Below are 26,744 nucleotides of genomic sequence, written 5' to 3' on the forward strand. Positions count from 1 at the left end.
CCCTGATTTTCACAATCGGTATATCTAAAAGAAATAAATAGCGCAAAACTTATCTCAATAGAGCAAAACATTTTTTCCCCTCGGATTTTGTTTTATTTAAACCAAGTTCAGAGATTCTGTTGTAACATTTGGTGGAGTAGTTACTTGGGATGGCTGGTAGAGGAGTATCAAAGACTGTATTGTGGTCCGGTGAAGTCAAACTCACTCAAAGTTAGCAATGAAAAGGCTCAGACAGTGGACTGAAAGGCCAGAGGTTAACTTGTGAGCCATTAGCTAATTTTGGCCCTGAGACATAACTCAAAGACCACCCCCATGTTGTTCTTTAACCACCAACCTCTTCACCCCTCTGTTTCAAGATGCAAACTAAAGAAACACCTGCTCTGCATCAGTCAGTGGCCTATAGCTCCTGTACAAACCATCGGCATGCTCAATGCAGATCCTCCACTGCAGTGAGACACTTCAGCACTCTATGGCTGGAACAGTGAGAGCACAATGTGCTCGCTCTCAGCAGCACACACATTTTACACGTCTCACTCCTCCCCGTCAATCAACGCACCGGCAGCTCGGAGATGATTGATGAGAGTGATGAAGTCGCTTCTTATCATCACATGCATGAGAAAACACTGGAGGCAGATTGAATTGTTTCCACGTAAAGTCAGCGTTGCTTACTTACCAATAACCTCAGCGCTCACGTGTGTCGACCAACACCCCCTTCCCCCCCTCCCCCACTGACCTGTCGGCAGGCGCACACAAGCAGGCGAGTTTTTAAAAGGGAGGGCTTCAACACATCCCTCAAAAATAAAAACAAACACCGAAAGGAAAGCACTTACAAAGCAGTTGAGCATGGAGCAGGATACCCTTCCTGCGAGGCTCATGTCGAGGAGAGGCAGGGCCGTGCCTTGATGACACGCAGCCTACAGAGCAGCAGCACGACCGGAGCACGAGGAGCCGGCATAACCATTCTTCTCCCAGCCGGAGCCTCTCCTCCCCTCGTCCACTCCGAAACCCCTCTGCCTGCCGACTCTCTTCCCCCTCCCACCCTTTTGGATGGTCCCCCTTCTCAAGAGGTGCTTTGGGACAACACGCCGGGCCCAACTCTCATTCAGGAACCAATCCCACCACCCCCCCACCACTCCCAAAGTAATGAGAGAGGGAGAGAGAGGGAGAGAGGGGGAGAGAGAGAGAGAGAGAGAGAGAGAGAGAGAGAGAGAGAGAGAGAGCACGCTGGAGTCTGCAGACAGCCCCTGTTGCACTGCTAAGAGAGGGAGGATAGTCCAGAAAGGTCCAACCAAGAGCAGCGATCCACAAAATCACTTCAAACTGAGGGGAAAGTGATGAATTGACTGCAGATGAGCCTCCAAACTGTGACGAATGGATGAGAGGAAACTGCGAGAAGAGAGAGCAGGAGAGAAAGGAAGAAAGAGAGAGCTGCCTGATGCTAAGCTCCACCCTCTGCATGCGCATCCACCTCCCTCTCTCACATTCACGTGCTCACATCTCTCCCTCTGTCTTCCTCTCATCCCTTACTCCTCCCCCCACTCCCTCCTTGTTCACCCTTCACCGACATCGCCTCATAAATATGCTTCTCCCCCAGCAACGAGGCGGTGAAGCCGGCAACGAGAGGATGCTCCGACTGACATACATGCACTATCTGATATCAACCGCAGTGGCTCTTTCACAAAGCGCACACACACACCGTACGCTTAGCTAGGACGAACACAAAACAAGTCCAGGAGCAAACTCTTATGCACAGAGGGAGATAAGAGGGAGACACCTGATTCAGTATCATATCGGAAGACCGGTGCATCGGCAGCAGGGGACCAAATGCACGAGGAAATATGTGGCAGAGGACAGAGGAGGGAGGGAGGACAGTGAGTCTATGCAGAGATCTTCAGTGACACAGCATTCTACAGACTCCTCTGTCTCTACATGTCTTGGTGTTCAGCACAAGAGCAGAACATCACTGCAGTGAAGGTCACAGGATGTATATGATGTACACGGTGTCCCCGTTACTACAGGGGGGGACACAGCCCCCTCCCTCTTTTCCTTACATCCTCCTCCCTGGTAGAGTCGTGACAGCCGTGCGCCTTCAGCTGTATGACCCCATGTTACGTAATACGTATAACATAGTACACACAGCATAGGCTGGATGCACACTGCAGCACTATCAGTGGGATTAAGTGTGCTGTAGAGGTGCAGTGAGTTCGTTGGTTTTATAACAAATCCTCTTTTAACAGGAGAAATCTTCATGAGGAGTAAGGTCAATGGAATGATTTTTAGAACAAGTGATGAAAAAAAAAATTTTTGCCCAAAATGCTTCATAATAAGAAAAATGTTCACCAAGGGCTTCACAGGTTGAAGTAACCAAAAACAATATTGGAGTGAAGTAATTATAATAAGATGCAAAGCAAAACCAACTTGACAAAAATTAGATAAAATAAGGATACAATTTAAATCCATGTCATGCATATCATCAATAAGTTAATACAACATTTTAAAAAATGTAATAATTTTTTTTATATTTATAGATCAATTATTTTAACAAACTATCAATACACTGCTGCTTTGCAATAAGCTAAGCATGTTTAGGATTTATTTTTTCCAACTACAGCCAAAGGAAATGAAACCCTAAACCCTTCAGTCAAAGGACAACAACGATGACACGGGCACATTAATTCCACAATAAAGTTGGTTTCTGCAGGAATAAAACTACAATTACCAAAGTAACAACGACAGCAGAACACCCCCTAATACCAATTATCCCATCTGAATAACTGTTACAAATCATGTATCAAAAAGATGCAGTTATGTAACATTTCATCCTGTTATTCATCCGCATGGCTTCAACATATGTTCCCTGCATCAGCTGCTGCTCTGACCGCAGTATGCCTTGTCGGTCCTCAGGTAGTTAACATGGAAACTAAAATTAGCTGTAACTGCAAATTTCAAGACATATTTTCATTCAAGAATTTTAAGACTCAAATTAGAGTGAGTGAGTATTTGTTGAGGCTTATGACTTGTGTCTTCTCATTGTTACCAAGGAGAGCAGCCGTGTGCTGCAGGAGGCATGCTGCATTCACTCCAGTGCAGTATGTTTCCATCTCATCAGGTTAATGGACTCATGCATCTATTGCCATAAAATGCACTTCTATAAATTGAGTAGGACTTTGCAGAGAGTCATTTTCATGTCACATGGTAGACCTGTGACCTGTGGTTAGATTCGATTCCCTTCAGCAGAATGAAGAAGTGAAATCAAGTCTTCTGCATTGCAGCAGAGCCTGGACATACCAGCTTCACAGAAACCTCTTTAATGCCATGTGCATGTTTCATTGTTGGCCAGTGCACCACTCCTTGGTTTTCTTAGCAGGTGGAGGACGAGAGAACAAACACTTTCAAAGCTACATCAGCTTATCCGTCCCGGGACAGGAAATCTCTCAACACCTAAGTCAGTAGTGTTGATTTCTTTGGCAGAAGCCCAACGATTAAGACTTCTCACATCCCCAACAAGTGCAACCTCATCAAGTTTGTAAGCCTGCGGGTTTCCCCTTGAAGGAAAATAAGTTCACATAACTTACTAACTTCTGTACAATGTCAGAACAAAATGATTTTGAATACTTTTGAAAAAAATTTAAAAATGTATTTCACTGATAAACTTTTGAAAGAGTAGAACTCAAGCTTTCAAATATTTTTACATCTTTACAAAACTAAAACTGGACAGACAGTTGAGGAATTTGTAATGTTGCATCCTATTGTATATCCGATGGGGTCCACAGTCCAAACATTAGGCTTCATATTTCCCCTCTACGCCTGTCCGTAGAAGTGACCACCAGATTTGGCCCTGTTGTGTCTGTTGGTTTTATTTTAGGAAAGGAGGGCAGCAAGTCACCAACACAGAGTGTCAGTGTCATATTGACACACAGATGTAGAAGTAGGATATGAATAAGATATGAGGAATTAGGGCAGGTGTGGTATATGAGGCCGAAAGTTGTCCAGACTCCAGAGACGACTTGCAGAGCTGTGTTTGAACTGACTAAGAGATCAAAGTCCAAAGATTTTGCCTGAAAATTCTCAACATGCAAAACTAATTTAAGAGGAGCTCCTCACAAAAATAAAATCTTGGTCAGACAATTTTGAGACATGTCCTGGCATGCGTATGTGGAAAAGGCTTTACAGATAAGAGCCAGAGCAGGAGTTAAACAGTGTTAAGAGTTATGGTCCAATAAAGGAGAGTTGGTCAAATCATTAACAACAACCTGGCATGAATCCTCTTGACTTTATCTCTGGTGCAAGTGTCCAATGCATTTCAGAAAAATAAACCCTGTGCAAAAAGTGACCTAATCCTTGTGTAAGCAGGTGACACTGTGTCGGACAGAAACACCCATCTTGCACCCTGTCTACACACAAACTTCACCTAGTAGTTCTGTCAGTCCTACAAGGTAGCATTACAGTGCATTGTGGGTAGTGATGGCAGGGGTAAAACAACCCCTTTGTCCCCGTTTCCATGCTCTTATTATCCTGCCAACAATACAGCAGCATGAGTGGACAACAGTACGAACTCAATACTTCCTGTTTTGTTGCAGTGAAAAAAAAAAAAAAGGCTGACGGCTGTGAAGCAATTAAGAGCTGCTTCACAAGACAGGATTAGAAGGATCGTATTACCTGTGGAACAAACTGCTGGAACGAACGTCTCTCAATCCCACCCAAAGAAGATAACCCTAACATCAACATCAGCTGAGAACAATTGGACTTCATCATTAGCTGAGGAGGCCTCACAATAATGTTAAAGTGACCCAGTGATGCAGTTTAATGCAGCAAGAAAACAACTTGTGCATAATTTATGTTACACAAATGCACCAAAACGTCTCTCCATATGTACATTTGAGTAGTATTAACAAACTGATTTCACTTTCTGATCTCTCATGACCAAAGTATTTACCTGTTGCAGTGGCAGTGAACACACTTCAATTACAGACCAGTGAAAACATCTGAAATTGGGCTTTGACACAGGACTAACCCAGGACTATCTGGGGTCTGCACACTCATTTAACCTGCCTCGCTGGGCACATTATTTGTTTGTCAGCGCGGCATCAATTAAGCCCACAGCTCGAGTGTGTGTCCCATAAAAAGGCTGAGAGCTGGGCACTCAGCCAGGGTGGCATTCTGTGCAGGCAGTTGACCAGAACCTCAGGACACACATCCTCCTGTTACACTTCCTATTTCTGTCCCATAAAAGCTGCACACACTGGCTTCAAGAGGAATTTGTCGCTCATCTGGTCACTGCTTCCCCTTCCCTGGCTGTTCATGCTGAAGAACCAACACTGTATGTACAATGAGAGAGAGAGAGAGAGGGAACAGATAGGACACCCAGTACCCAGGGTTCTCCTTAAACAACTATGTATATCACTGCTATTACAACATCAGGTAACCTTTACTTATTGTGTTAACCCTCCTGTCATGTTGCGGGTCAAATTGACCCTTTTTAAAGTCTATTTTTTTGGAAATATATGCCTTCCAAACCAGATAAATGCAGCATAAAAATCTGGGCAGAATGTGACAGAAGAGGTGCTGTTAATTTATCAACATCACTTCATAAAAATAAAAAAATTCAAAATGTAAAATTAAACAAACAAAAATCAGCCATGTAAAACTATTGTGTTTATATTTAGGGCTTTCCAATGTACATTAAAAAAAGTTTTAACATGAATTTCAATGAAAAACAAGAATTAAAGAACACCAATGGACTAAATATTGATTTAAATGGTTATTAATGGAGTTAAAAATGAGATTAAAGAAAAATGTGTATTGGGATTTTGTGGGGTTCTGACACTTTTGGATAATTGAATATGCCCTGGGTGAAATTGACCCAGGAACATTATTGCTGTTCCAGAGAAACGAACATAACAGGAGGGTTACAGCTGAAAGAGAACAGTATTGTACCGTCTAATTTAAAAAGCCCTGTGCACATTTTTAAAGCTCAGACAAAGTCAAATATACTGTACAAACTGTCAACACATACACTTAGTAATAAAAGTCCAAAAAACATGTTGCATGGCCTACTTGAATTGTAAGCAGAGTTGTGACCTACAAATAGTCTTGCATCATGCCCATTTTATTTGTTCTGCCTCAGTATAATTACAACCCTGGAGCCATGAATGCAGCAGCATACTTGACAAACCACTGTTTGTTTCACATACAGTAAAATCTGAGCCTGACGCAGCAGCACGAAGCCTCACAACTACTTCTCTGTAATTTTACGATGATTACTTTCATTATTTGATATAATAAAAAAGAAAAAGAAAATCCCAATTTTGCCCAAGAGCTCCATAGCAGCTTGCATCCACTAGAGGGCAGATAAATGGACAGATTCCAGGTCAGCACGTTCTGTACCAGAGAATGTGGGACAATCTCAACCGCTGCACAGCAGAACACATCAGTACATTTCATGTTTTAAATATCAAGCTCTTTAGACATCAAGCTGGGGTTTATATTCAATTTGATGATCACTGAATAAGCATGCAGTCGTTTATTCTGAAATGCCACATAATACTATGCTTGTTAATATGAACAACATTCTGGATGTGTAGAATAGGAAGAGGCGCGTGGCAAGGGTTCCTCAAAGCCTTCACATCTGTTACCTGCTACAGAGCACGTTTACTGATGCTGCAGCACGTTCCTGAATGAAACAAACGATGCAATAAAGTCATAACCCTGCTGAGGAAACGACTACTGGAGTGGAGAAAGATGCTGCCAGAGGAAGTTCAAGTTTTACACTCAGTCATTTAGATTCCAGGCAGTGTGAAAAATCAGTTGGAGCAGCTAATGCACAGATTGCATGATCTGTTGGTTATGGACAATTGATGTGAGTGTAAATCAAAGTACTGGAACTGGACCCAACTTTACTTTAATAAGGTTGTCACCTTTTATTGAAATTAGAGCATATTTTAAATATGCAGAGGAACGTTCCTCTATGAATCTTAGGGCAAAAGGCAGCTTTAAAGCAGTTTTTAATTGTTTTGTTGACCGATCAGTAAATCATTTGTTGTTTGAAAGCCACATGTTTGTCCCTTTGAGTTTCATTGAAATGAAATGTAAACAAACTGTTAGCGCTTTGCTGTTGGGGGAATGTTCATCAACCTGTTAATCAGGCCTACATGCAATTAACAAAGGCACAGACAACACCCTCTGCAAAAATAGAGGTGTAAAGTAGAAGCTGAAAGATTCCTCATCTGTTCCCTCACAGCATTATAACATGTGCTCTATTGAAACTGCTGCACAACAAAAAAATAATAATAATGAAAACTGTCTGAATAAGAAAATGGACATACCGTCTTAATAAATAAAATGAAGCATGCAGCTCATAACCACATGTGTCGTGAGTTTGAAAAAGTGACACAAGTTTGCAGTATGTTGCAACACCCTGTGCGTTGTTTCAGCCTGTGGGAGTGTTGTGCCATTTCCTGTCAGAGTGAAACAGTCCTAACTTGCATTTTATCCTCACAAAGCATGCATGGAGTTCAGAGCAGCACCCAGGAATCTGCAGCAGAGTGTATACAAATATAAAAGGATCCCCTCCCCTCTCATGTGATTGGCTCACCATGCTGCCTGCCGGTGTTGTAGACAGTCGGTCTGGGCGCTCCTCTTCAGATCCCTCCCTCTCCTCCAGTCTACTGGGCTCTGCTGTGCCAGCAATGGTTCCTGCAAACGTACAAACACACTACCTTCAGACATGGGGTGTGAGTCTGTGTGTGTGTGTGTGTGTGTGTGTGTGTGTGTGTGTGTGTGTGTGTGTGTGTGTGTGTGTGTGTGTGTGTGTGTGTGTGTGTGTGTGTGTGTGTGTGTGTGTGTGTGTGAGTGAGTGAGTGAGTGTGCATGTGTGGATGGCTTTTGAGTGTGAGTGATTGCGTAAATGGCTGGACGCCAAAGCCTTTCTTGGTTTAGAGTGCAGCAGGCAGAGCGAGAGCGGACACTAAAAATCATTGAAGTTTTTAAAGAGGTCAAGTATGGATGTCGTATTTTGGATTTGGCAACTCACTACTTCCTGTGCATAATCCCCACAATGCAACAGCTTTTAGGAGAATGTTTCACATGTAGAGTGATGGTTAAACTGGCTGCCTGGTACAAGAAGAAGCAGACTCTACAAATGAGGTCAAGTCAGTTTAAACACTCTGTGCATGCAGCCCCGCACACAGGCATGCAGCCACATGCGTGAAGTCTGATCACCTCACCTGACCTTACCCGATAGGAGAAGTTACAAGAAACATAAACTGAACATTCTTCAAGAGATTATCAACCAAAACAGATCACTGTGGAGGAGGGAGACAGCAGATGTGGACAAAGTTTAAAACTTCTGTCCACACCCAATACACACCAACAGGTGCTCCCAGTCAGGTATTTTATAAGAACGTCAACACAACGAGGAGAATTAATGGATATCTGAACACGCTCAGTGGCTGCACATGTCAGAAGACAACAATCCAATAACTTACGATTACTAAACACTTGATTCATTCAACTACTTCATTAAAAAAAGAGTCAAAAACTGCACTGCCTTCGTTTCCTGTGCATGCCACTCAGTCAGGAAGCTTAGTAAGTTTACTATAAAGAGGTTAAACAAACAGGCAACAAGACGAAACACAGACACAGTGTTCTCTTCCTTGTGTTTAGGACCAGACATATTTATTATACATTGATTAAAAGGAAACAACTTAAACTAGATTAAAAATCTCCCTGTCCCACTTTCCTGCACTTGTTTTTTTTTCCAGACACACCCCCTTTTGCACACGCACCAAAATGAAAAAAAAAAGAAAAACGACTATTCTCAACTCACAAAATACTACTCTCAAAGTCGACGTTTCTCACCTGAACAAAGCGACGCAGAGCCTGCAAACTTTGTCTGGAAACTTTTCTCCACCTTTTCAGAGAATCTAAATTCAGTGCCTTGCAAAGTAGGAGCAGACTTCGTCTCCCAAACACTCTCTGGTTGTAATCCAGAGCATGACATACCTCCCTCCCTCTCTCTCTCTCTCCTGCTCTCACTCCCTCTCTATTGCTTACACGCTCTCCCTCCCACTCTCTTAGTGCCAGGCTTCTCAAAGCGAAAGGAGCCATACTACAGGGCACAGACTCGCTCTCTTTTCGCCCACCTCCACTCATGACTCATTTTATCAACTGGGATGGCTTTCAGTGCTAATAGCAAATGAATACAGAAATCACCACATGTAAGCAACTGGTCATAATTGCTTTAAAAAAAGGTACAATATCACACCCTGGGCAGTATGAGTCACCTCTTTACACAGAAATAGAGCCAGATATTTTAACTATACTAAAAGAAAGAGTGCTGAAGAACTAATGAGGTGTGAGTGAAAAGAAGTCTGATCAGAGTTATTATTCATTAAGAACGTCAAACACTGATTCAGCACAAAAACAGACAAGTAAAGGCAATACAGATACCAAACCTTTATGCTGCATTTATTCATGACTTGGCTGTTTGGAGACACTAGTACTTCAACAGCAACCTGTGTGGTAGTAAGATGACCCAGCTGCTTTGGTTCATAAGCTGTCGTGATTTTTGCTCTGATTTAGTGTAAAATAACTCCCAGAATAAATCAGTAAATAAATACTCTGATCTAGACCAACACTGAATAGTTGCTCACTTTGTATGCAGTTTGGGGAAGGTAGTTTAAAGTGTCTATCTGGGGTTTCAAAAAAGGAGGTTCAACAAACTCTGAACCTAACCATGAACTTGATTTACCCTCAAACATGAAACTCAGACTTTTCCATTTCAAATAAGCTGATTTGAGTTAGTTCAATAACTCTGTGTAGGTTCGCTCAGAGTTCAGCCCGTGCACTAGGGCTGGACGATAATTCGATATCGTTCGATGAAAATTCGATATGAATAAACATGTAATTACACCCCCCAGCCACTTAAAATGGAGGGGGGCGCTAATGAGCCTTGATTGCTAGTTGCCACCCAACATTAGACAGAAGAAGAAGACGGCATTGAACAGCCAATCATGTCGCAGGCTGAGAGGTAGGCAGGGCTTAAAGACGTTCGGAGCAAAATGTAAACACAGAGGGACGAGGGACAGCCACACTGAAGAAGCTCAAACCTACCAGCTCTAAGGAGAGTCGTTAGTCTGACACTGAGTCGACTCTGCGTTAACTTTTAACTTAATACACTTCATTAAATATACTTTCAGGATGTGGGTAAAGGAAGAGCACAGAGAAGACTTTCTGCACCACGACTGTAGGACAACTGAACACACTGAATAACCATGATGCATTCACTGCACTGTGGGAAACAATAGCACTCTGTCCATAACCCTTAGTAATCTTAAATGGAGTGCACAACTCAAAACAATACTCTATAAACTGATACACAGTACACAATTTGATGTATATTTGTTGTAAATTTAAATCAAATTATGGAAATAAATAACCTCAAACTGAGAAAAATAAGAATGTTCAAACTTAAACTTCACAAAAATCAAATTTTACACAAAAGACCTGCTTAAAAACATGGATTCAAGAAGTTCATCAGAAAACTAAATCCAGATACAAGCTAACAGACTGCCTGGTTTCTTCAACTTTCACTCAGCAAAAATCTGACTTTAAATTTAAATGAAATAATGATTTCATATTTAGCGTGATAATTATCAATATCGACTGCTATGACATATTCTATCGTGATAACATAATTTTCAATATCGCTCAGCACTAGCGTACACCATGACTAGAAGAATAAAACATGAATGGAGCCCCGATACTATGATTCACCATGGCAACAGCTGACAGAAAGAGGTCCGCCTACTTCACCCCTGTGCAATTAGAAACTCTCATGCACATATGCAGTGAGTTTGATCATATCTAAGAAAGACAAGCCAGCCTGCAGCAGCGGCAAGAGAGAGAGAAGCAACGTGGGAGAATCTGCTGCTAGAGTCAATGCATAAGTTTGACTGTACAGTAGTCTGATTATCTAATATTTAATCACACTCATGATATTATAGGTGAAAACTGGTAGAATGTTATATAACCTAAAAATTCCCTCCCACATGCAAATGTGACTCCCTGCAGAGTAGGGCAGCCCCTTTATCTTAAAGGGGTATTTCAGTTTTTTTGAAGTGGGGTCGTATGAGTGCTCATGCAGCGGAAGAACACCGGTCTGCGAGGTGCGTCTGGAAATAGTGCCAAAAGTGGGTTTCTAACGGCAAACAGAATAGCTCCAATTTTTTCTCCTGGAGCATGCATTTGCACCGTGATGAGTGCCTGGACCATATTTTCTTAACTTTAGCGTAATTACGCGAAATAGGTGTCCCCGTTCGCAGACAATTGTAGCCTAGCTTGCCTGCAGGTCATCTGGGAATTTTCTCGTTAAAAGGGGAAGAGCTCACCGGCACTCATTATGGCTAGCAGGAACACTAGTGTAATGTAACTCATACGACCCAACTTCAAAAAAACTGAAATATCCCTTTAAGGGACCTTGATAGAAGGACAGCAACTGAGCTGAAATTTGACCCTACTTCAAAATTCGTCTTGCAACTTAAAAATCAAATTCAGGTCAGAGTCAGCTTCACCTGACACAGTGTGTGCCTGGCCTAACCTGCCCCACATCCTCCATATCATACAGGCTATCGGACAAGTTGGTCTAGTTCTGGTGCATTTCATTTCGGATCATCTGCGCTGGAATCCCACAAGCTATCAAGTTTGATAATCAAATTCTACAAAACAAAAGTATTTCTAGTATTTCCAGGAGTATTAGAATAAAATTCAGTCGACCATCTCCCTCTGTATAGCACTGTTTGGAACCAAAAATGCTTTCCCATCATGCACTCCCACCACATACAAACAAACAGGACACCCAGCACAGGCTGTCTGTGATCATTATGCCTCTGAAAACCATTTCAGGGAAATCAGCTGACAGATTTTATCGCCACATGCTGTGACTTCTCTACCATAAAACTGACAGGTTATCAGAAATGATAGTGAAAATTAAATATGCCCCAAGCAGGTCAAGGGCTGTCACATTGAGTTCGATACATTAACCCTAATTAAAAGTCCTATCTGGAGATTCCACTCACTGTAGGGTGTGTCATGTTTACAATGGTAAGGAGAGAAATGTTGCTATTAATCGCAGTTCACTCCCACACCTTCCTCAGTATCAGGCATGTTTATACATGTCTGACCCTGTTACTATCTGTGGATGGTATGTTATTATTACTGCTGTATACTGTACATGACACTCATTCAGTAAACTATTAATATATAACTTTGACAATATTAAATCCTGTTTCTTTAAAACTACATGATATTATTTTTGACCAAGCGGCAACCTACGGTCTAAAAATATGAGTCCAATGCGGAAGTGCTAAAAACTGCAGTTTCTTGAGTGTCTGCTTGAGGCTGGCTCCGGAAGTACGGCCCCTGCCGACGATTGGCTTCAAAACAGCGCTCAGGAACAGATGGATGACATCACGGATACTATGTCTATTATTTATACAGTCTACCGTGAAAGTTGACCATGACGTTTTACTAGGGATGCGATATTGTTTTTTCCCGATATCCAATATGCCGATATTTTACAACTAATTTCATCGATTAATGATACCGATATTTTTTTCCGCACACCTAATTGCAGAGATCATCAATTCTCTTCTGTATTGGAATTAGCGTACGTATTCTTATCACATTTGTTATGTAATATTCATTTATTGTGCAAAATAAGAAAAATGCTTAAAACTGCATATTTATTTATGACAAATGCTTTCAAACAAAATTCATACAAAAAGATACATCCTACTTAAAACTTGGATGATGCTCTCCCTGAGACAATCATAACAATACTACGGTGGCCCTGGAGTGCAAATCACAACAGCAAATCAGAAAACACGACAGCATTTCAGAAAACATGTCGACATTAACCAAACCAGAAGAAGGTACCCTCAGTCCAATCAACTACGAGTCATGTTCCCCGAGGGTACCTACTTCTTCCGGTTTGGTTAATGTCGTAGTGTTTTCTGATTTCCCATTGTGATTTGCACTTCAGGGCCACCGTACAAAACCCACAACCAGGGCAAATTTGGCCAATCTCCATTTGACATAATAAGTAAACCTAACCTCTGTTCACAGGGAACATGTGAAAAGTGCAACTGTACAGCAATTAAACCCAAATTAAATACAATGGTTTACTCTTTGACAGTCAATGTGCCTAAGTTAGTCAGCTACATGCACCTTACAGACTGCTGCTTCAATTCAAATTTAACTTAAAATATGAGCCCAACATGTGTGCAGCAGCCCATTATTTAATCGGTTAATTATATCGGCGGATGTCGGCGTGTTGGCCAATATCCGATAATTCATTTTTAAAGGCAATATCAGCCGATACCGATAATGTGCCGATAACATGCATCCCTACGTTTTACAGAACGATTAATAGTGAAACTGATTAATCTCTTCAACCCTAGTCAGCAGGGGGAGCTCTAAATCTTATAGCTTCACAGTAAGTGAACATGTATGGCGTACATTTAAATACAGTCTATGATTAGTAACTACACATTTTGAATTAGGAGGTTAATAGGTTGTCCAGCAATCAACTTAGCCATAGGGAATACAGAATTTAAAAAAATATGTCCAATTCTTATTTAAGCACAGTAAGACTAAAATATTATTAGTTGTCAAAGAGAAATACTCTAGTTATTGTTAATATTTCACCCAGGTAATAATGATCATAAGTGTTCAGTATTAAGCATTGCTTTAAAAACACAGTTTCTGTTCCGCATTGGAATAGAAATAAATTTCCAGTTGGGGCTTTCCTCTGGCATTTACATCTGTAGACATTTCCAGCATAACAGGTAATAATGTCAGCTCCACCAGAGCAGTGAAGAACAGGTGATCTCTGACTCGTGATAAAACAACAGGTGTACACGTAAGATAACACGGGTAAAGTTGAAACATATGTAAGATGAAAGTGAAAGTGGTCGACAGCCTCCCAGCACACTGACACTGTACCAGGAGGCGACTAGTTAGTCAAACCGAAAGTGTGCGTGTGTGTGTATGTGGAGTGTTTCATCACGTTAGCATCATGCTAGCTGCCGGATAGCAGCAGTAGTCGAGACTGTGTGAAAAAATCGCTATTTTTAAAACACAAAACGATTTTAAGGTTTAAGGTTCATACGTCGAACATGAGTCTGAAAGCCTGGGAATATGTCACACACAATACATTATTCGGAAGTTACTTAATTTTGTAAAATAAATCGAGTTACTCACTCAGAAAGAATCAGCTGACACAACGGTGACTCAGTAGACTCACGACTTCCGCATTCTTGGATGATGACAGAACTGCGAGCCAATAGAAAAGCAGCAAACTGAACATTGAAGGCCAATGACGCTAAAGAACCATAGTGGCCTATTAGATTCTACAACAGTCAAGAGAGTGACTCTTACACACCCACAGCTCAGCCAATCATGGGCCACAGAACTCTGAGAGCGCACCAATAGAAAATCACAGCGCGGCACAAACTGGGAGCACACAAACCGAGGAAAGTACGTGCGCACAGACACACTGAGGAACAGCCAACCTTAAAGATATATCCATTTTATTTAGTTCTCGTTTCTTAAATAGGCTCAACAATACATGTTATGAATAAAAATGGTGAACTAAAATTAAAAATAACCAATGACAATATGTTTATGTTTATTTATTTGCACAATTAAAATAAATTGAAGAACAAAAAAAGAGCAAAGATGAATAATGTACTGTGCAGGAAGAGGCAGAAAACTCAGAGAGCTTATTTGAAGCTTTGAAGCCTCCACCCTAATAGTGTTCTAAAATCAATAATGAATTGAAAAATACTAAATTGACACATATAAAGACAATAGAAAAATAAAAAATAAGAATACAAAAAAATAATAATTCATATAAAAACAGTTATTACATCAACAGAATTCAGAAAATATTTTTTTTTGAATATGATGTGTATGGACACCTGTTTATGAATATGTGGTTGAGCATGATGAGTATAATTTAGTAACAATGGTTAAAAAAAATTTCAGGCATCCTTTATAACATATTTTTTATTTAAAGATAAACAGTTTTTCGCCACATTGGAATAAATATAGTCCAGGATTTGCTGCCCCTGAAACATATTGAGAATTGACTTGCAGTAATAAAGGTAATAGATTTTTTTTTAAAGAGAGCAACATTTTTAAGGTTTCAGTATATTGTTCAGAATGTGTTATAAGGGCTGATTGTATGCAAATCCAGACAGTCTGTAGCTCTCAATGCTCAAACAGCACTGATTGTGAGATCCCAAACTGTAACGATTAGATGAAATGAAATGCATGTTCAAAATCTCGAAATGCTTTAGTGTACTGATGATGACAGCTTGAAATGCAGGCCACTTTTAAGTTGGCCATTTTTGTCTACAGCCCATGAGAGAAGTCAGGATTTTTTATTTCCTTAATCTTATCATTTGTAACATACATGGCTACTTCTGCTTCCCTTTTTTTTCCAATAAGTGGTTCGATAATTTTATGACATTCGCCCATAAATTTCCATTTTGCATATTTATTGTGTGCCGGTAGCTTATTTGCTCCTGTATTTGTCAGGCCTCCATCATCCAAAAAAATGTCATCTGATGAAGACCAGTGGGTTGAAACATTGTGAACCGATAAACTTCTTTGTGGCCTTGAGTAAGTCTAATGGCTAACCTTAAATTACTGTTGAATTGTCCTGTATGCGCCTCTTGTGCGTAACACCAACCTTTCTCATGTTGTTAATGCATGACACAATAATTGAATCAATCAGTCAAAAGTATATTGACATCTGTTGTTGGACAAGAACAAGCACTATTCAATTATTACAAGAGACTCTGGTGACTTGTGTAGACTATTTTTCAAAATCAAATCCAAATTGATTGATCAATCAATTAAGAAATGACTGTTTTTGCAGCTCTTGTCTGACCACTTCTTGTCACCACAGACTTATTGCAGAACAGCTAACTGCATCAGCCCTTTATTTCTCCTGCAGCTCTCTGAAGCAGACAGCAGCCAGCACACATACATCTGCTCTGCACATGACGTTTGCATTAGTGACTGTTGCTGGGCCCTGACATTGTTTTGGTTCTTCGGCCTTGAGTGAAGCAGTCTGGACTTGACCTTACATGCTCTCTGATATCAGTCAACGGGCCCACAGCCCCTCACCTCACCGTTGTGTTTGCGGCTGTCCTCTCACGTTTCCCTACACAGCAATGCAAAATATGACCTCTCAGTTATGACAGTTATGTTTTTATGACCTCAGAGACAGTCGAAACGTGTATATGTTCAGTTATGCAACAGTTATACATTTTGTGAGTTAGCCAGGCATTGTGATGACCTTTATTCACGATTCAGGACAGTGAAGAAGTTGTGAAAGCTTCAAAAATCATGATAGCTTTGTTTTTACTAAATTTAAAATTAAAGTGCTTTATAAGAAATAATTGGTTTTCATGACCTAAATAATATGTAACTCAGGAACTATTCCAAATCAGTTCACTTAAGTAGAAAATCGGGTCTTACTTATTGACATCATAGTACATAATTTTTTGTGTTCTGAAAGTTTGAATCAGGCGATATTGCTCCCTCTGCTGGTGAGAACAGAAACTAGAGAAGAAATTATGTTAAACAGGATTGTCTCTTATTTTTTAAGCCTCTATCTAAACCTCTATCTAATCTAAGTTTGCTGGATTCTTACATTTTCTTTAAGCTGCTATGAGAATGTAATATACTGAAATCAAGAGCTTTAGGGTGCCAGTTTAGCTCAGCAGTTTAAGAGCATTCCGCTAGACAGAGTTAATAGTCCATGTTATAGTGGTCTGACTCCCAACCACCAACCTTTGTTGCATGCCCCCCCCCCCCCCCCCCCCCCCCAACTCTCTACTTCCACATGTTTCTCTCTTCAGCTTTCCTATCTAATAAAGGAAAAATACATGAAAAATAAATACAAAAATGATTCAATGAAAAACTAAGAGCTATTCAGCTAAGATAACTACTTTTGCACATGAGAGGTATGCTCAGTATTTTAGGAAAATCACCCATGATTCTACTATTATGTCCCCCCTAAAATATATTTATAACTCAAAGGACTTTCTGGTTACATAAAGGTTAGATGACATTTTTTAAAATCCCCATAACTCAGGTTAATGTAACAGTGTTACTATGGTGACAGAGGACTGACTGAACACTGGACCCAGGCTGAATGAACTTTTTTTTGCATAAGTGCAGCAGGGCGCCGGGAGGCGGACAGGTGGGTGTAGATCCTAAGGGACCAATCACAGATGGTCATTAGGTCAGTACTTATCTGTAAAACTGTCCGGTCAGACTCTGATTTTTAATCCCTCTCTTCTGTGAACCGTGGCCCATCTACAATCACAGCATGGTGAGTTCACTGTTATCAGAAACATGATGAGCACGGACCCCGCTGTGGGAAATTCTACATTTTACAGCACACTAACTGTAGAGATAATTGTTGCAGAGTTGATAAGAATAATGACTCCTGTCTGTTCTTTTGTTTTAGACATCCTACACAGATAAAGGGGAGAAGGTGAGATTTAAACTGCCTCTGAAGACTGCTGTATTTTTGGACAGGTCTCTGTGATGTGTGATGTAGTTTGATGAGATAAAAAGTCTGTAGACTCTGCAGTAGAAGACTCAAATCCTGCCAAAGAGGCTGCATGTTGTAGGAATAAATCAACACTTCTAAACTAATATACGTTTATATATAACATTCGGTTAGATAGTCAGTTAGATATAATCATTCAAGCATCTGAAACCCAAAAAACACTAATTAAAGCTACTGTGTTTCACAGCTGTATAGCACTGTTTAAACTTTTGTGCCTTTTGTTTAGATTTGTACTTGTAGTCATTGTATTTCTTCTGCTGTACTTTGTTCTTTCAGCATGAGAGGGGAAAGTTTGTCAGGTTTCATCATGTCACCTTCTGGGTCGGCAATGCCAAACAGGTCAGTGTCCAAACCCTGACTTAAGACTAAAGTTGACTTGTCTATCCTTTTCACATTGTTCAAAATTCAATCGGGAGGATATATATTTTTAAGATTTTAGACTTATTGTGCAACAACCTTCAGTGTCAGATCGTTTCAGACTTAAAAGAGAGAGGGGCTTGAGTTTTAAGAGGCTGAGGAGAATACCCAAGTTACTGTCAATTTACAATTTTTTGATATTAATTACAGCCAGTATGTAACTACTTAACCCTGACTACTGCATTATTCTGACAGTCAACACAGGGACATAGATTTCTGAAAGAGGTTCCAGATTTTGAAATATTAAGAGCTGCAGCCTATCTTAGTCATGAATGATTCTAAATTTCATGTTTTGGAGTGTTGGCTGCTTTGTGAACTTTGACAAAAACATGATGGGTATTCTTTTAATCGACAAAACAATGAAACAATCAATTACCAGAGGAATGAATTCAGATATGTTACTTTAATAACTCTTAATATGCATGACTGAATAAAGTCAAATTAAGCTCACAGAGTAGAAACCACCTTTAGTCTGACTTAATTTCATCTAAAGACATACCTGTTACACAGACTTGTTCAGGGCCTTCGATGCCTCCGGTTCAGTCAGAGTTGTGTAATCCACAGTCGATACTTTTTTTGGCAGGAAACTCTTTCAACTCTGAATGTTTCTAAATCTGTTAAAGTTCATCATAGAGTGTGATCACTTTGCAGGCAGCTTCTTTCTACTGTGGTAAAATGGGATTTGAGCCTCTGGCCTATAAGGGATTGGAGACGGGCAGCAGAGAGGTGGTGTCTCATGTCATCAGACAGGACAAGGTATGAAGACTGCAGTGATTAAATTAACACTTGAGATCCATGATCAAACACATCATAATCCTCATCTCCTTTCCTCCTCACAGATCATATTTGTGTTTCAATCTCCGCTCAACCCTGGAAACGAAGGCGAGTCAAGATTTCTCATCAGAACCATGTGACTTTAAGATAAATGAAATATTAGGAATATCACATTAAAAAAGGTGGATCATGTTTTGTCTTTTCTCAGAGATGGGAGAACACTTGATCAGACATGGTGATGGGGTCAAAGACATCGCCTTCCAGGTGGAGGACTGTGACTACTTAATCAAGGTGACTATGAAGACAAGGTCCTGTGTGTTGTGTAGATGAGCCTGGGGTTTCAAACACAGTTTGAAGTGAATTGTCAGCAAACAAGATGCAACAATTCAGAACAATGTATCTGATATATAAAAGTAGAACTCTACAAACCTCTATGTATTTGGTTTAAGTTATGGCAAGTGTGTTTGATAGTGTTTTAAAATGGTTTATCTAATAATCTTATAATAAGGTGAATGCCTTGAAGAACTTCAAGATAAGATAAGATAAGATATTACTTTATTGATCCCCCGGGGGGGAAATTCAGTTGTTACAGCAACCCAGACATAAGTACAATCAAGAAAGAAGTTTCAATAAGTACAAAATAAGTACAAAATAAGTACAAAATAAGTACAAAATAAGTACAAAATAAAAATAAAACACAAATAAAACAAAATAATATAAAATAAAATAAAAAATAAAATAAAAATAAAAATAAAAATAAGTAAAAATAAAATAGATAAATAGAGCTAGAGTACAATTAAGATATATACAATGTTACAAATGGAATTTAAATTAAATAGCAGTAATTACAGGCAGTATCAAAAAAAATAAAAAATAAAAAATAAAAAAAATGTTTCAGTAGTGACAGGTTGACATGGTGTGATTATGGTTGGTAATGACAAATTAAGCAATAAATAGAAAGAATATTTGTATGTAATATGACCATGGGTTGTACTTAGAATAGTAATGTAATTTAACAAAATATAATATAGCAGATAATTATATAATACAGTATATTAGCATGGTGCAGTCTGTGGCCTCCATTACTGTTCAACAGTCTGATGGCGGTGGGCACAAAGGAGCGCCTGAAGCGTTCAGTCTTGCACCGTGGTGGAATGATGCGCTGACTGAACGAGCTCCCCATCAGCCACAGCTCATCATGGAGAGGGTGAGAGGGGTTGTCCAGGATGGCTCGCAGTTTGTCCATCAACCTCCTCTCAGCCACTGACTCCAGACTGTCCAGTTCTAGGCCAACCACAGAGCGGGCCTTCTTTACCAGCTTGTTGAGCTTGCTGGCCTCACCCGTCTTGATACCTCCACCCCAGCACGCCACAGCAAAGAAGAGAGCACTGGCCACCACAGACTGATAGAAGGTCTTCAGAAGCCTGCTGCAGACACTGAAGGACCTGAGTCTCCTCAGGAAGAACAGTCTGCTCTGTCCCTTCCTGTAGATGGCATCAGAGTTGGTGGACCAGTCCAGTTTATTGTTTATTTGGACCCCAAGGTACTTGTATGAGTCCACCCTCTCCACTTCCTCCCCCTGGATGAGGACTGGGGCTGGGGGCCTCCTGTTCCTCCGGTAGCTCACCACCAGCTCCTTAGTCTTGCTGATGTTGAGCTTCAGATGATTGCTGTCGCACCACGTGATGAAGCTCTCTATCAGTCCTCTGTACTGCTCCTGGTCGTTTAACCAGCTCCTGTTGCCTTGAGGACTAACTGAACTGTGCTCATAAGCTCAAAGCTGTGTATGTATGAACAGTGGTTAAAGATATAGTGGAATATTTTTAGAGTGTAATATCAAACTGTTGCAAAAACAATTAAGACATTTGAAAATACAATGTTACATAATTTAAAGGTACAGTGTGATGTGTTATGCAGCATTTAACAATAAACTTGGTAGAAATTTAATATAATATTTATAAATATGATGAACTTAGTGTATAATCACCAGAATATTCATTTAAACGTTTGGTTTTTGCTTACTTAGAATGAGCCTTTTATACTTACCTAGGGAGCAAGTCTTATACCATGGAGGCCACCATTTTACACTGCCATGTTTCTACCGTAGCAAAGACCAACAAGGCTGCGGTTGTAAAACAGAGGAGAGATTGGTTGTTGAGCACTTACAACTTTTTTTTACTCATAGACATTTTGATGGTAAAAACAAATTGAGGATCGTTCTTATCATGCATCTTAGCAGCTTTTTGTGCCACCATCTCTTCACTGACAAGAGGGCTGAGTAAGGGACGATTTAGTCTAAAATTTGATCTCTCGATATGGCTAGATATTCCTATGGTATCTTTAATCTATTAAAAAAAAAAAAAAAAAAAAAAAAGTGTCTCATGATATGTACTCGACAGTGGATTAGGGCTGAATCAAGAATTTAAGAAGAATTTAGATTTGGTGAACAAAGTTGTAAATTTACAAGAATTAAATAGTAATTCTACAAAAATAAGTCTTAATTTTATGCAATAAACTTACAGGTAAAAAAATTATATTTACAAAAAAAAGGAACATTTGAAAATAAAATTAACACATGAAATACATTTACAAGATTTCAAAGAACAAATTCATTAAATTAAAGTTGTAATTTTATAATAAATATGTCATAATGACTGACTTAAGTTAATCTATTTCTTGGTTAAAATAACATGGTGTTTCTTCTCCAAATCTTAATTTTTTCCATCGTACTAAAGTGTAACCTTATTCTGAGCATTTTGTCTTCCAAAAATAAAAGTACAAAGAATCCACATCCAAATATATCTAGTGTATGAAAGTACTAACTTTTAATATGCACAAAGGCCAGTCCAGAAACTGTTCTGCGGTATGCACAAATACACATTGGTTCATGTGTTCATCATCTCAGTAGATCAATAAAGTCTAATGTTTACCTATAATGGTACAATAAAAATGATTGTGTTTTAAAGAAGATATCTTCAAACTGGCAGTACATTAAGTGATTTAAAATATAAAAAGCCAAGTATGAACAGCTTAGTGTATTAAATGTAAGTTTGTGGTGGAGTAAATTTACTTAGTTATTTATAGAATAGATTTAATAGAAATAACAGTGGATTCAAATTGAATAACTTCTACTAACGTTGATTAAATTAAATTAAATATAACTTAACAAATAGAACCTGATTCTTATTATCGCACAATACCCTTAGATGTGTTGTGAATGTGTGTGTGTGGTGCACTCAGTGTGTGTTGTAACAGAGGCAAACATGCAGGTGGAGTGACAGCAGCTTTGATGTTTGGTGCCTCATTTGAACTCTTTACTCTGGTCAAGGTCAGACACAGCTTTGGATGAACTCTATGTTGACAGTTAGGAGGCTGCAGAGTCACAAAACCTGCACTGACTTAACCCAAGACAGCAACAACAACTAAGTTACATAATACAGCAACGTATCACAGCAGGTGGAGGAAGAAAAGATGTTCTGTCTTCAGCCACTGGAGGTCGTCAAGGAGCTGTCTTCAAACACTTTTCAAAAGCTTCTGTTTTAACTGAACTCTTCTTGTCTGACAGACAGCGAGGGAGCGAGGAGCTGAGGTGGTGAAGGAGCCGTGGGTGGAGCAGGACAGCTATGGGAGAGTCAAGTATGCTGTGGTCCAAACGGTACAGAAAGCAAAGATGCACATTTGATATCATCATATAGAAGCTGCAAAAAGGTTTATAATGTTGGTTTCATGTTTTGTCTGCAGTATGGAGATACAACACACACGCTCATTGAGTACCTCAGTCCGTACAAAGGCCTGTTCCTGCCGGGACACAAAGAACCTCTGTTCAGAGACCCTCTGTTAGCCACACTGTGAGTCCATTAGATTTAACTGCACCAAAACACGCATTTATACTGATTTGTAATTGGTGGCAAAGCCACTAGTGGTGCATTTGCACCATAACTTATCATAGTTTACATTCTTTGACTAAACTTACACAACTTATAGAGAGGCGTTACTTCCTTTGGGAGATACTATATAGATCTTATTTGAGCTCACAAACTTTGAGAAAGTTTTACTCTAAATGTCTGAACACTATGTTTAGTATCTTGGTCCACGTTTGATGACTTTGCTTAGTTTGGAGAATAATAAATTACAGTTATGACACATGCTTAATTTCCAGATTTAAACCCATAAAACTAAACCAAGGCATTACGATGATCTTGTTTATCAACTAATTGAGTCAATTTTCAGGACACATTAATATGATATTTATTAAACATGTTACATTTTCCAATTAAGAGGGAAATGAAATGCAGTAAAACAATCCTACAAAATCTCTCAAAATACAGACAACATCAGTGATCACCAGGAGAACAGAGGATACATACATTTTCAACTGGTAACCAAGGAAATGATTAAACACATCCATATTTTGAATAATCTGCCTCACAGATAAATATCAAATCTCATCATTTCTTATTTCAAGAACATCAAAGTGTCTCTGATCACCTGTTTGAATGCCTCATAGGCATCAGGCCTCTTCCCGATCTATAGAAATGAGTCTAATCTTCATGTTTAATAGTGAATGAATAGAGTTTGATTGGGGTTCACATTTGTTAAGGTACCACACACTAAAACACGTCATGCTTAACTGTTATGGAAAAGTACCCATGTAATGTATGACTATTGCTTCTTTTCTTTTTAGTCCAGCAGGAGGTTTGAACTTCATCGATCACATAGTGGGAAACCAGCCAGATGATGAAATGGTGCCAGTTACAGACTGGTAAGACTCCTGTCTGAGCGCACGTACACACTCCTGTAGACACAGTGTGGACACACTCGTACACACACAGTAGACACACTTGTACACACATAGGGGACACATGGGGTAAAAGGACAAGTAAATACTCTGCTGATGGTCCCTTCACCTCCATCACAAGGTGAAATGTTTGTGCACATATAATAAGAGGTGGTATCTGCAATACAAACAAGAAGAAATTAGCTGTAATTCTTTAATTCCATGTATATATATATATTTTTTTTTTCTTCTTGTCCTTCAAATCTCCAGGTATCAAAAGTGTTTGATGTTCCATCGGTTCTGGTCAATAGACGACAAACAAATCCACACACATTACAGCGCACTGAGGTCCATAGTGGTGACCAACTATGAAGAGACCATTAAAATGCCCATCAATGAACCTGCCGCAGGGAAGAAGAAGTCACAGATCCAGGTGCGACACACTGTTTTACTCTCTCTGTAGCACTTTCGGCTCATCACAGTTTATCACAGTGCTTCCCAGCAGCTCAGAAAAACAGTTTTAAAATGTTATTTATACTGTCTACATTTAAACTTGAACCGGGGGGGATTAATAAATTACAGTTTTACAGCCCTGATTTGATGTATTTAAAACATGGATCTCCCTCATCACAGGAATATGTGGACTATAACGGAGGACCAGGTGTTCAGCACATCGCTCTCAACACGTCAAACATCATTCAAGCTGTAAGTGTCCTGCATTTCATTACATTCAGTGTTAATCTATAGACTTTAGCTTCATCTTTTAACAGCTTCCACAAAACTGCAAGCAAAGGCAAGTATTAGATTCTCATATGTTCCCTTTTTTTGTCATAAAACAGATAGTGAACCTGCGAGCCCGGGGGATGGAGTTCCTCTCAGCTCCTGACACATACTACACTAGCCTGCGGGAGAAACTCAGATCCGCCAAGATCAAGGTGAAGGAGGACCTCGACCGTTTACAGGTGAGGAGACGTGTTAATTCTGCAGACCTGAAAGCATTTGCTTCTTGTGTTCTTAAATACAAAACCTCCTGTGTTTTTTTTCCAGGAGTTAAAAATCTTAGTCGATTTTGACGACAAGGGTTACCTCCTCCAAATCTTCACCAAACCTGTGCAGGACAGGCCAACGCTTTTCCTGGAGGTCATTCAGCGGAACAACCACTTTGTAAGTTTTGGAGATCAGTTGGAAAAACGGCTGGTTTAGTCTTTGTGATGAGATTTACAGGCATGTGCTTCTGTATACCTTCAACACCTTTAAAAAGCAAAAGTATAGCCGCCTGAACACCTGTTTCCAGCTCCCACCCAGAGCGAGCAGTGTAAGAGCAGCCCACTTGTAAAAGTTCAGTAAATCTATCACAGACACAGATTAAAAGGCTTCACTGTGAGGGGGATCTCTGGATTGGTTTCCACCCTGTAGCACTTAATTTATAACATTCCTCTTGTCAAGACAGGCACATCATGTCACTGCAGCGTTTCTCTGAGTCTTTACATGTGAATACAAAGCATGAAAGTGAGAAACTGACTCTGAACCACAGCAAAGAGTCTCCTATAGCGACCACTAACACTTGATCTTTTGATTACCTATGAAAATATTTACATCATTAATCTGCGAGCCCCTCAGTTAGACTTTCTATCCCACTTCAAAGAGTTTAACACCTTGAGCAGTGTCTGAATGAAGATCCCCACGGCCATAACAAATGACACGGAGAAGGTAGATCTCTGGGTAATTAGCCATCTGTGTGTGTATTTGTGTGTGTTTGTCCTCCCTGTAGGGCTTTGGGGCAGGAAACTTCAAGTCTCTCTTTGAGGCCATTGAGAAGGACCAAGACGCCAGAGGTAACCTCACCGTGTTGACACCTGAGGGTCAGGCCAAAGCCTTCTACTGATCATCCATCTGCTGCTGCTTAAACACACTTATATTTTTATATATGGCTGTACATTTCAGATCAATTACAACCCCCTTTACTACATTGTTTAAGAGGGTTGATAATCATCATGTGAGGCTGAAAGTGCTATCAGGTATGTTTCAAGTTTGCTGTAGATTGTAGGAGAAATAAAGAAGCTGGAGCTCAATTGTGTTTTGATGGGGGGGTTATGTTTGAAGGGAGCATTTAAAAAGTCAAAAAAAATTATGTTGTCTTGCAAATAGTTGGATGAGAAGATTTGCACCACTGTTATGTGTATACCAAGCTGCAACAGGTGGGACTGTGAAAAGAAGCTCAAAAACTGCAGTTCCTTGCATGGCCACTTGAGGCTGGCTCCAAAAGGAGCTCAGTTCTGTCAGAGCAACACAATAAACTGTATAAAACATAGAGCAATACAGTCTGAGTGATGTCCCCCTTTGTTTTCTTTTCTCTTTTACACGAGTCAGTTTGACAATACATTACACAAACACTCAAAGATATAACACTAGTATGAATGATTTACTACAAGGTTCAATTATACCTATTTTTCAATGACAGACAATTTACCTGATTCAGGGTTAGATGCCTGGAGCCAATCCCAGCTGTCTTGAGTGAGGGGCAGAGGTACACCCTGGACAGGTCACTAACCTATGCACACTTACAATTTATTATGACCTTTATTTAAACTAGTAAACCATTGTGGGCTGGTCCTCATTTAAATGATGTTGAGCGAGAAAAAAAAAACAGATCAAAAACACTATGTAAAATACAAGTTAGAAAACAATCAGCTAGCACAGGTACAAACTGACGTAGCATGATTCTTTCAAGGATTTAAACATACCGAGGGGAATTTTTTAAGTGCTTTTCAAAGAAATTCAAGCAGATGATGCATAAAAACTAAAAGCTGATCCACCAAGCTCAGTACAAACTCGAAGAACTTGCAGTAAGAGACAGTCACTAGACCGTGATTGGTACGACCCAGATGACCAAGCTAGCAGATATGATATGTGTGGCAAATTCCCTGTATCTGTAATGGCCTTACAGATAAACACACTCAGATGCCGATGTCTCTCACCCAGAAAGGACCACCCAGCATTTCTATAAAAGGTACAATGATGAGTGTTGTAAGGATCACCTGTAAGAAACCTGATAGTGAAGTTGTAAACAGCATGTAGAGGTTTAGGAGCAGATGCAGAAGCATGCATGTAAATCCCATAATC

The 26,744-nt window shown here is 39.9% G+C and overlaps 2 protein-coding genes across 5 annotated transcripts in view; one reads left to right on the forward strand and one right to left on the reverse strand.

Annotated features, from left to right (window-relative positions):
- The window catches only part of mtmr4 (myotubularin related protein 4), a 60,439-nt gene extending 46,087 nt beyond the window's left edge, over positions 1–14,352 (reverse strand). The window contains exons 1-2 of the mRNA XM_034683089.1: positions 14,263–14,352; positions 7,595–7,695 (exon numbers count right to left, since the gene is read on the reverse strand). Of these exons, the coding sequence (XP_034538980.1) occupies positions 7,595–7,597 (3 nt within the window). The 5' untranslated portion in view covers positions 7,598–7,695; positions 14,263–14,352. The remainder of the gene's footprint in view (positions 1–7,594; positions 7,696–14,262) is intronic.
- Positions 14,353–15,064: 712 nt separating this feature from the next.
- On the forward strand, positions 15,065–25,932 carry hpda (4-hydroxyphenylpyruvate dioxygenase a). Of its 4 annotated transcripts, XM_034683091.1 has the most exons (16): positions 15,065–15,167; positions 15,604–15,687; positions 17,407–17,410; positions 17,549–17,575; positions 17,930–17,992; positions 18,722–18,826; positions 18,910–18,952; positions 19,053–19,135; positions 22,410–22,499; positions 22,586–22,692; positions 23,529–23,606; positions 23,892–24,054; positions 24,255–24,326; positions 24,461–24,583; positions 24,669–24,785; positions 25,393–25,932. In XM_034683091.1, exons 3-16 carry the CDS (start codon positions 17,408–17,410, stop codon positions 25,504–25,506), a joined length of 1,188 nt encoding a protein of 395 aa, XP_034538982.1. In that variant the 5' UTR covers positions 15,065–15,167; positions 15,604–15,687; position 17,407; the 3' UTR covers positions 25,507–25,932. The 4 variants fall into 4 exon arrangements, with proteins under 4 accessions (XP_034538982.1, XP_034538983.1, XP_034538984.1 ...); XM_034683092.1 differs by lacking the exon at positions 17,407–17,410; XM_034683090.1 differs by lacking the exons at positions 15,065–15,167; positions 15,604–15,687 and adding an exon at positions 17,016–17,278.
- The last annotated feature ends 812 nt before the right edge of the window (positions 25,933–26,744 follow it).

Source organism: Notolabrus celidotus, chromosome 5 (assembly GCF_009762535.1).
Source record: "Notolabrus celidotus isolate fNotCel1 chromosome 5, fNotCel1.pri, whole genome shotgun sequence".
Classification (NCBI taxonomy): domain Eukaryota; kingdom Metazoa; phylum Chordata; class Actinopteri; order Labriformes; family Labridae; genus Notolabrus; species Notolabrus celidotus.